General features: G+C 36.0%; 3 protein-coding genes and 1 non-coding gene across 4 annotated transcripts; 2 read left to right on the top strand and 2 right to left on the bottom strand.

Moving 5' to 3' along the window:
• The first annotated feature begins 414 nt into the window (after nt 1-414).
• Nucleotides 415-4,419, top strand: LOC105776907 (probable serine/threonine-protein phosphatase 2A regulatory subunit B'' subunit TON2). Its single transcript, XM_012599863.2, has 12 exons — nt 415-731; nt 1,270-1,361; nt 1,470-1,532; nt 1,623-1,721; nt 1,862-2,020; nt 2,256-2,327; nt 2,470-2,602; nt 2,716-2,780; nt 2,890-2,965; nt 3,168-3,269; nt 3,491-3,683; nt 4,002-4,419. The coding sequence occupies exons 1-12, from the start codon at nt 590-592 to the stop codon at nt 4,240-4,242; spliced, it is 1,437 nt and encodes a 478-aa protein (XP_012455317.1). The 5' UTR covers nt 415-589; the 3' UTR covers nt 4,243-4,419.
• LOC128034394 (small nucleolar RNA snoR104) lies at nt 3,800-3,917 on the top strand. The gene has a single exon (XR_008190518.1). It is a non-coding gene; the product is annotated as a small nucleolar RNA snoR104 (small nucleolar RNA).
• LOC105776908 (uncharacterized) lies at nt 3,999-6,343 on the bottom strand. The gene is made up of 5 exons (XM_012599864.2): nt 5,883-6,343; nt 5,636-5,773; nt 5,503-5,560; nt 5,082-5,353; nt 3,999-5,000 (listed from the first exon to the last, which is right to left on the bottom strand). The coding sequence occupies exons 1-5, from the start codon at nt 6,233-6,235 to the stop codon at nt 4,931-4,933; spliced, it is 891 nt and encodes a 296-aa protein (XP_012455318.1). The 5' UTR covers nt 6,236-6,343; the 3' UTR covers nt 3,999-4,930.
• Nucleotides 6,344-6,810: 467 nt separating this feature from the next.
• Nucleotides 6,811-8,941, bottom strand: LOC105778695 (uncharacterized). Its single transcript, XM_012602452.2, has 2 exons — nt 8,493-8,941; nt 6,811-7,148 (listed from the first exon to the last, which is right to left on the bottom strand). The coding sequence occupies exons 1-2, from the start codon at nt 8,595-8,597 to the stop codon at nt 7,029-7,031; spliced, it is 225 nt and encodes a 74-aa protein (XP_012457906.1). The 5' UTR covers nt 8,598-8,941; the 3' UTR covers nt 6,811-7,028.
• Between the last annotated feature and the right edge of the window lie 391 nt (nt 8,942-9,332).

Below are 9,332 nucleotides of genomic sequence, written 5' to 3'. Positions count from 1 at the left end.
AGATTATTGAAATTTTACATATTAAAAAATAATTACGAATAATTATATTAAATATGAGTATCTTTATATACTTAAAATTTTATATATAGTTTTAATAAAATAAAATTTTAAAAATAAACTTAGTATCAAAACAAAAATAATTTTTAAAATTTAAGTTTTTATCATATAATAGTATGGGAAAATTTTAAAAAATCACCTCCTTAGATGAAATTTAAGAAAGGAAATTGATTAAAATTACTCATAAAACTTGGAATGCCCCAAACATATTTACCAAACAAGAAAATAGATTTTTAAAATTTTGAAAACCTACAAATTCTCACCAAACACTTAAGGGACAAAAGCAACATTTCAGAAACTTTTGCGCAAAATTTATAATATAGAAAATCTAAGAGATGCCCTTATAATTTCTCCAAATAAATTTCAAAAAGCGTCTTCGAAACAAAAGGGAAACACTTTTCTCTACCAAATCAATTGTTTCACGGATCAGTGAAACTGAAGATCTAGGGTTTTTATTCAGAAAATTAAAAATTTACACCGAAATTGAACTGGTTTGAGTCGACTCGTATTGCTAGATAGGTGCAACTCGACCATGTATAGTGGGTCCAGTGATGGCGAGAGCCACGAAGCCGCCGCTCAACGGAAGATCCCACCGGTTTCGTCGATGCTTTGGGTTCGAAATCTTCGCCGGTACATCGGATCCGGTGCTGGACTCGGATCCGAAGCCTTAATGGGTCCGTATCTCTTCTCTCTTCCTTTCATTTCTTGATGATATCCAAAATTCTATTTCTTAAGCTTAATTTTGATTAATTTAGACTTAGGCTATAACTTTAAGGGTCTTTCTTACTGAAATTTGTTTAATTGGTGGTGTTTAGAATTTTTAAAATTTTGCTAAACTGTGGAAGTAGAAGCCTATTGTTTAAGATGATCAGTAATGAACCTGATAACTAGGTTAATCTTGAGTGTGAATTGATAAGCACAGATAGAGAATTCGTGTAATTTGAAGTTTATTTATATTTATTCGTGCAAGCTTATGTCTTTGAGAAAGATTAGGAACTGGGTCTTTTCTTCTTACAAGCTTTGTAGGAGGGCAATTATAACTTGCTGATTTCTTAATTGGTCATATATGCATTAATTCGTGATGCTTGTCTGCTGAGATGTTTGGCTTTTTGTTGAATTGCGGATATGAGTACGTTTATTTAATCATTAAAATCAATGTTTGTTTCCTCATTAAGATTTCTGATTTTTCGTGTTGCTTTCATCCTTTTTTAGAGCTTGAAACAAAGAGGATCTTGCTTGATATATTTAAAGAAAAGCAACAGAAAAGCGCCGAAGCTGGTACAATACCAAGTTTCTATAAGAAGGCATGTATCAAAATTATCTGCAGCTGCATTACTCTTAAAATCCCTTATTACCACAAACTTATTCTTCTTTTCGTTCCTTCTTTTTGTTTTTGTTTTTGCTTGGTTCAGAAACCTGAGGAAGGATCCATCAGTCATAGGGTTCAGAAGCTAGCAAAATATCGTTTTCTAAAGGTAAAATTGCTGCTTTCTTTGATTGTGTTGGTCCTGAACTGTCTACCGGTCCATTTAATCATCACTCACATTCTTAATTCTGAATTACAGAAGCAATCTGATCTTCTACTAAACGCTGATGATCTGGACGCCATGTGGGTTTGCTTAAGAGAAAATTGTGTCATTGATGATGCCACTGGTGCTGAAAAGGTTTATATTCTTAGTCATCATAATCTCCATCTGTTCAAAGAATCGAAACTGCTAGGCTGCTTTTAGTTTGTTGTTCATAATTGTGACATTATCCTTGTCTCAGCTGTATTCATAGCTTGACTCATTTTCTCGATTTGCAGATGAATTATGAAGATTTTTGCCACATTGCCTCCGTTTGTACAGAACAAATAGGTCCAAAATGTCGCCGCTTTTTCAGCCCATCAAACTTCATGAAGTTTGAGAAAGATGAATCAGGAAGAATCGCCATCTTGCCCTTCTATCTTTATGTGATGCGCACTGTGAGTCTTTGATGTTAAAGAATGTTCCTGATTGTTATTATACTTTGCACTCTATCTCAATCATGTGTAAGTCCTAGGATCAGTCCATTATTGATTGTTGCTTTGTTGACTAACGATGTCAGTCCTACAATCATGATGTTTCAAGAAACATAGATATCATCTACTTTTGCATTTTAATTTATTTTTGTTGAGAAAGTGGTTCCTTGACTTCTGTTTATTCTTCATTGTTCTTCAGGTTTCGCTTACACAGGCCAGAATTGATATGAGTGAGCTTGATGAGGATTCAGATGGTTTCCTTCAACCTCATGTAAGGAGTCTTTGCGTCTTCAAGCTTTGAAGTATTTAAATTATCTTTTCACCATGTGATCTCTTTTCTGATTGACTACCACTTCAGCACCTGTGTGTTTTTCACCATTTCTGATGTTTAAGAGCTACAATTACTTTTATAGGAAATGGAGGCCTACATTCGTGGTCTTATTCCTAACCTGGCACAACTACGGGATATGCCTGCAGCCTTTGTTCAAATGTACTGTCGCATAGCTGCACACAAATTCTCTTTCTTTTGTGATCCTCATAGACGAGGTCTGTGTAACCAAAATACCTTTACCAACATCTAGTGGATATCTCATCAGTAACTAGTTTTAGTGCTTCCATCATGATGTGTTCAAATAGTTAACATTTAGTATTTTTCACAGGAAAGGCCTGCATAAAAAAGGTGCTGCTTAGTAACTGTCTCCAGGAATTAATGGAACTACATCAGGTACATTATTGATGATTATATCTCATAGATACACAATTCTCTTATACCTAGTTTTGACAACTGTTTTTCTTAAGTTATTTTCTCGTTCCTTCATTAAACTTTTGTGCAGGAAAGTGAAGAAGAAGTCACTGACACTGAGCAAGCTGAAAATTGGTTTTCCTTGACTTCTGCACAACGTATATGTGGTGTGTACATTGGGCATATTCAATTTCTCTAGAGATAAGAGTATTTTGTTGTTTTTGTTTATCCTCTCCTTTGAACCTGATTGTCTAGTGGATCTTAATCTTACTCTTACCATTCTTTGAGGTTTGAAAACTGCTTATGTAAATAATTACGTGGGAAATATGATGCAATGATGTACTAACAGCATACCTATTCTTCTCCTAGATATGTTTCTTGCCCTCGATAAGGATATGAATGGAACACTGAGTAAGCAGGAGCTTAAAGAATATGCGGATGGAACTCTAACTGAAATTTTCATCGAAAGAGGTAGAATATAACACTATTGTTTTCCTTTTACCATGATTTTGCGTTTGATTTGTAAGCATGGTTGTTACTTCCAACGTCCTTCAAAACAAAATTAGAGGTGGACTTGGACTTTTAGTAAACCAATCATATATCATCCTCTTCTATTATTAAGTTGTATTCTTTCTACTATTTTTTATTCCAATTTGAGTTCTCATTTTTTCGATTTCTTATGATTTCAATAGTATTTGATGAGCATGTCCGACGTTGCAAAATTGGTGCTGGAAGTAATCGAGAGATGGACTTCGACAGTTTTCTTGACTTTGTTCTGGCCCTTGAGAACAAAGATACTCCAGAAGGGTTAACATATTTGTTCCGTTGTCTTGATCTTAATGGTAGGGGATTCCTCACAACAGCAGATATTCATTCTCTTTTCAGGTAATGGCCTCTTCATATATTCATAATTGAAGTTTTATTTTGACTATCATGGTCCTGACCTATATTATTGTGATTTGAGCAATCGAGCATATCTTGAAAAAAATGGAAGTGAAGAAGGGGAGCATCACAGAGATGAGATGTTGCCTGATACAACCTTCCTACATAAAATTCTGTATTTTCCTGCTTGTAGCACTTGAGCTAGTTTCTACAAGCCTCATATCTCCAGAGACATGAATGATGAAAACACTGATTGATTTACATTTACTACCATTATAATAATGTCATCAACTGAAAGAAATCATTGGATCCTTGAAACAGAGATGTACACCAGAAATGGATTGAAGGGGGCAACTACGAATTGTGTATCGAAGATGTTCGGGATGAAATATGGGATATGGTAAAGCCAGCCGATCCATTGAGGATTACGTTGGCTGACCTCCTAGCTTGTAAACAGGGTGGGACTGTGGCCAGCATGCTCATAGATGTGCGCGGGTTTTGGGCACATGATAACAGAGAGAACCTTCTTCAAGAAGAAGGAGAGCCAGAGGAAGAATCATGATTGCATATTTGATCAAACTGCTGCTTCTTTTGTCCAAGGTACTTGTTCTTGCAAGATGTACTATTTTGTTGCAATGCTTGTAAGATTTATGATCTGGAAAGTTGTCACAAACTCTGTAACTGCTCTTCAAATTCAATCTATTGCATTAAATAGCAAATTTACATATTTTCCGATAAATTGTATAAATTACTTTCATCATTGCACAATTCATGCCCAAGGGAACGTCAAATATATAAAATCATAATATGATCCAAGCAAAACATTTACAAGAATCTGTTGGTCGGCGCCGGTCAACTGACGTGTTTAATCTGCTCTACTTATCTGACGGCTATTACAAGAATTTGTTGGTTGGCACCTGGCTTGCTTGCAACTCCGGCTGACATGTTTAATCTGCTCTGCTCTACTTATTCGACGGCTACCAAAGCCCTGCTTCTTGGATCTCTCAACTTCAAGCAATTTGATAGTACTGAGCACATTTTTTCTTTCATCAGTTAAACCCTAGCTTCAGAATTTGATTAAATCCTTCAATCTCTAAGCTGTGCCATTTTACCTGATGGCTTAACTGATAGTGCAGCCATCACCAGACCATTGAGGATAACAAGCTCTGAAGGAACTGATCTCTTACGCCACAGATATAGTGTGTAGACGAGATAACAGTTAAAATAGTATGCAACTCGGCTAAGTGCCGCTACTTCAACTGTCTATACTCAGCTACTGCATCATAAGTTTCCATGGTAAATGGACTATCCACAAAGCATCTGGTGTACATTTCTGAAAGTTAATAATAACAGAAAAGGAAATCTTCAAGCAAACCAAAAAAGCAAAGGTGTATAACTCACCTGAGTTCATGCCAAAACATGTTGGTTCGGTCGTGCAAAAAAGGTTCCAAAGGAGCAAGAAAGTTGTCGTTGACAAAACTGAGCTGTGTCGAAGAGGCGGAAGAGCCATCATGCTTTCCTTCATGTCTAGAGAAGAGAAGCGAGGACACAACATGAAGAATGATTGATGGATCTGGATCTCCGAGGATAGCCTCAAGCTCCCTTTGAATCCATGGTTCTATTCTTCGCAGTAGTTTCTCTTTCTCAAAATCATTCCTAATCCTAGGAACATTCTGAAAGCAAAGAGATAACGCATCAAAATGATGGAAAATAACCCTTCCTTGCTAATCAAATCCACTGATTTATGTCATTCATATACGTCACATTTCAAATATATGGAAAAAAATGCAAACCTTCAAAGAACTAAACCAGGTAAACCTACCTGCTGAAAACCATTACCATGATATATAGGCACAGCTTGCAGCCGTCGGTTATACACACTGCAAGAGAAACCCTATCAGCCATTTAATCTTAGAATTAGGCAAATATAACTAAATTGGGTCTTCATAAGGTACCTGGCACGCCATTGAAGCTTCCTTTCGGCGATAACATGAGGCGACATAGTCCCGGGTCGCCCAAAAGATCGCCGCCAAGGCAACGGTCTCGTTCTCCGGTTAACATCGTTCATTTCTCTTCTGGTCCTTTCGATGATCCTAACCAAATAATTAAAAAGAAAAAAAAAGAGTAACCTAAACAATCAACTCTTTTATTCGACTTACAGTTAAAGAGTCAGATAATCGTTAATCAAAAAAGAAAAATCACCGTCGACGATCAGCTACGGTGGACCATGGTCGTGGAATAACTGATTTGCAGTCGGAGATAGCAGGTAACTGCTGTTTGAGGTATCTTAGAGAGGAGAGATCGATTTTGTAGAACCAAGAATCGAAGGTGGAATTGCAGAGAGGGCAATTCCTCTTCAAATCGCTCCACTTGTGGATGCAGTCCAAGCAGTAAGCGTGGAAACAAACGGTGAGAACCGCCGCTCCAGGAACGTCGATGGTTCTCAAGCATATGGGACATGTTTTGTCGACGATGGCCGGAGAAATTACTCTTCGTATGAATCTCTGGATGTTCGGTTTCCCCAATGGTTTCGGTGAAGACGAGGGTGAATCCATTTGGGGAAAGAGAAGAGAAAAGAAGTTGGTCTTTAGATCATGGATTTTTATGTTGTCGCTGAAAGGCGGTGTTGCCGTCGTGGGTCGACAATAGATGTCAAACGAAACTCCCAAAAATATATAGGGATAATACAATATTGTCACCTCACATTAGCTTTAGAATTCAATTTGGTGCCTATATCATCTTTTAGGTTTAAATCATGATATGATAATTAAGGTCCGTTTGATTGCCAGTAAAATAATTTCTAGAAAATCTTTTACTTTTCTGTAAAATGATTTACTGAAAAATATTTTCTGGTGTTTGATTGAATTGTGTAAAATATTTTCTCATTGTTTGATGATTTCACGAAAATATTTTCCGAAAAAGTTGTTTTACATATATTAAATATATTAATAAATTTTATATTTTAAATTATTTTTACATATATTGCAATGATTTATTTATAATAATACTCAATTATTAAGCTATAATATTAATCGTTAAATTGAAAAAACTAATATCAAATAAATTATTTGTAATTGTGTTAAAAAAACAAATATTGAATAATTATAAATTGCTTCGAAACCACAATGAGTACTGGAAATTATATATTTCAGATTATGTATTACTATCATTCCCAAAAACACCTCTAGTGTACTCTACATATTACAAGCATATTACAAATAATAAAAACGCAACGCAAGTACAAAACTGAAGGTAAACAAAGTGCATCCATTGACGCCCTCATTATTTTCCATATTTTCAACACCTTACATGCCAATCATCTGCATCCTGAAAGTAAACAAAGAAGTGTCATCCATTGACATCCTCATTATTTTCCATATTATAATGGTCCATGGCAGCCAGGTAGTCCCTCTTCATGCAGCATTCGACCACCACCAACAATGCTTGATGGATATCATCAGGAAGCACCTGCCATTCGAAAACATGACAATTAAATACTGGGTCTTGTGAAATCTAAGTTCTGTGCACAATGCCGCAAACAAACATAGTGGATACCTATAGAAAATTTCAACAAATAACGGGTTGGCTCTCTGTTTAATCTTCTCATAGATTGAAAAAAAAAGGAATCAAAAGGTGCTGGGGAAAAAAAAAGCAACTTCCCAACCATTAAACACTGCTAAAACCGTAAGGAACTGTAATGCTTTGTAGAAACCAATTTCACACAATTAGTATGGGGCAATAATGCAAGTTCAAAGCATGGGGATCAATTCATAATTGAAAGTGACTTAACTTCATAACATCCAATAAAGGATGAGAGTCATGCTCGTGAATGGAATCATACTGAAGCAGTATGCACTTTTGGAGCTTAAACCTGTTTAATTGTGTTAGAGAAACTATAGGTTCAGTGACTCTATTTACCAGAAACAGGGACTCAGGGAGCAGACCACCAAGATAAATGCTGCAGAACATGGTTGACCATAAATCTAACCAGAAAGCAGGCAGTAAACAACTTAGCCATGCAACGAGGCTGACAAAACCTTGTTATAAAGATGAATCTCCTATCCATCTGAACTCCAGGTTTACCAATGATTGGCTATATAACACAGTCACCTGAATAATTCTTCATGAAGACTTCATTGACCATTACACTTTAATGCTATTTGAAATTATTGACCATATTAATATTCTTCCTAATTTAGCCTCCATTAGCCTACACTTACCTGTAAGAGAACCTATGCTCCCATTAGCTTGGGGAAACAGGAAGCCTTTGATCATTTGACATCACACCAGTAGATGTGGCCACTTAGTAGGGAACACTTGCTAAGAAAATATTAAAAATTACAGATCATCATGATTTCTATCCCCTAACCAAGCAACTGTTTGAGCGTTCAAAGGGAATAAATCTCAAAACAAGCGATGAGAAAGCAACAGACATTCAGACACCAATAACACTTTGATCACTAGAATTCCAACTCGAAGATACCATGAATATATGTGAATAGTAGTAGAGTAATAATTCAACTCATTAATTTCTATAGCGTCGCCCATCTCTAGACCCCCAGAGCAAGGGAACAGAAGTCACAGAACATCTCTCAACATTGCAGTCTTCTCAACTAGCAAATACAAGTCCTATACCTTTAGTTTTGATCTAACAAACAGCTAGTCTAACAACTTAATTCTTACCGATTTCATTAGTATGTGAAGTAAAATTTCAATTCCTTTAGTTAGAAAACCTATACTCCATTTAACTTGCTAACATATAGAGAAAAAGAAGGAAGATGCAATAATTCAAATCAGCGAAAATATGTTTACCTTCTTCCTACAGAACTTGAACAATGGATTCAAGTAACGAGCGCACTGCTTAAACGTGGCTACCATGGACTTCCCTTTTTCCGTTCTCTTTTCAGCCTCACCCATCTCATCCAGCTCCTGTTTCCACTCATTCAACACCTCTTGAAAAACACCAGAATCTTATCTTCATCACACAGCTCATCGAAATTCGCCTTCATTCTTTCAAATCCATATCCGATTCATTTCCGACTGAGGCTGATGCTGGATCACCCAATTTCTTACAAAGCTTCTATGTTCCAATACGAGTTCGAGCCCAAAGAAAACCACGGCGATAATCAACAGAGAGGAATGAAGGAATGAATGAGGAGAGTGGGGGATTACTGGAAAAAGATGAGAATGAAGTTTTCTAACAGAAATGAAGGAATGAAGAAGGAGGGACGGGAAAAATCGATAGAGAGGAAAGCCTATAAAACGTCTTACGTAAATTGAAAGGGAAGACATTTTCCCTAAATGGTAAGGTATTTTACCCGTGCTTGGAGTTGATTTTCTAAATGGAAAATTTTTTTCGCCAAATATACACTGGAAAAGTTGGAAATAATTTTCTAGAAAATTATTTCCGTCAATCAAACGGACCTTAAACTATACTTCTTTTTTCTTTCTCACTAAATTTTGTTCTGCCATAAGTGGTACCTAAATTTTTGTTCGTTTCCAAAATGGTACCTAAACTATATCTTTTTCTCAAGTTGGTACATAAACATATTTATGGTCACAAGTGCTACTTAAACTATACTTCAATACCCAACATGATACCTAAATTATATTTCATTACCCAAATTACTTAATCGTTAAACAAAAATATTT

The sequence above is a fragment of the Gossypium raimondii genome, chromosome 10 (genome assembly GCF_025698545.1).
Source record: "Gossypium raimondii isolate GPD5lz chromosome 10, ASM2569854v1, whole genome shotgun sequence".
In the NCBI taxonomy this organism is placed as follows: domain Eukaryota; kingdom Viridiplantae; phylum Streptophyta; class Magnoliopsida; order Malvales; family Malvaceae; genus Gossypium; species Gossypium raimondii.
This window is presented reverse-complemented; position numbering and strand designations above follow the sequence as displayed.

Excerpts from the sequence above, each read along its gene's own strand:
- LOC105776907 (XM_012599863.2), top strand. The coding sequence starts at position 590 with ATGTATAGTGGGTCCAGTGATGGCGAGAGCCACGAAGCCGCCGCTCAA. Across the intron at positions 732-1,269 it reads CGGATCCGAAGCCTTAATGG|AGCTTGAAACAAAGAGGATC; the intron begins GTCCGTATCTCT and ends ATCCTTTTTTAG. Across the intron at positions 2,603-2,715 it reads TTGTGATCCTCATAGACGAG|GAAAGGCCTGCATAAAAAAG; the intron begins GTCTGTGTAACC and ends TATTTTTCACAG.
- LOC105778695 (XM_012602452.2), bottom strand. The coding sequence starts at position 8,597 with ATGGGTGAGGCTGAAAAGAGAACGGAAAAAGGGAAGTCCATGGTAGCC. Across the intron at positions 7,149-8,492 it reads TCAAGTTCTGTAGGAAGAAG|GTGCTTCCTGATGATATCCA; the intron begins GTAAACATATTT and ends TTCGAATGGCAG.
- LOC105776908 (XM_012599864.2), bottom strand. The coding sequence starts at position 6,235 with ATGGATTCACCCTCGTCTTCACCGAAACCATTGGGGAAACCGAACATC. Across the intron at positions 5,354-5,502 it reads ATGGTAATGGTTTTCAGCAG|AATGTTCCTAGGATTAGGAA; the intron begins GTAGGTTTACCT and ends CTTTGCTTTCAG. Across the intron at positions 5,001-5,081 it reads ATGTTTTGGCATGAACTCAG|ATGCTTTGTGGATAGTCCAT; the intron begins GTGAGTTATACA and ends AATGTACACCAG.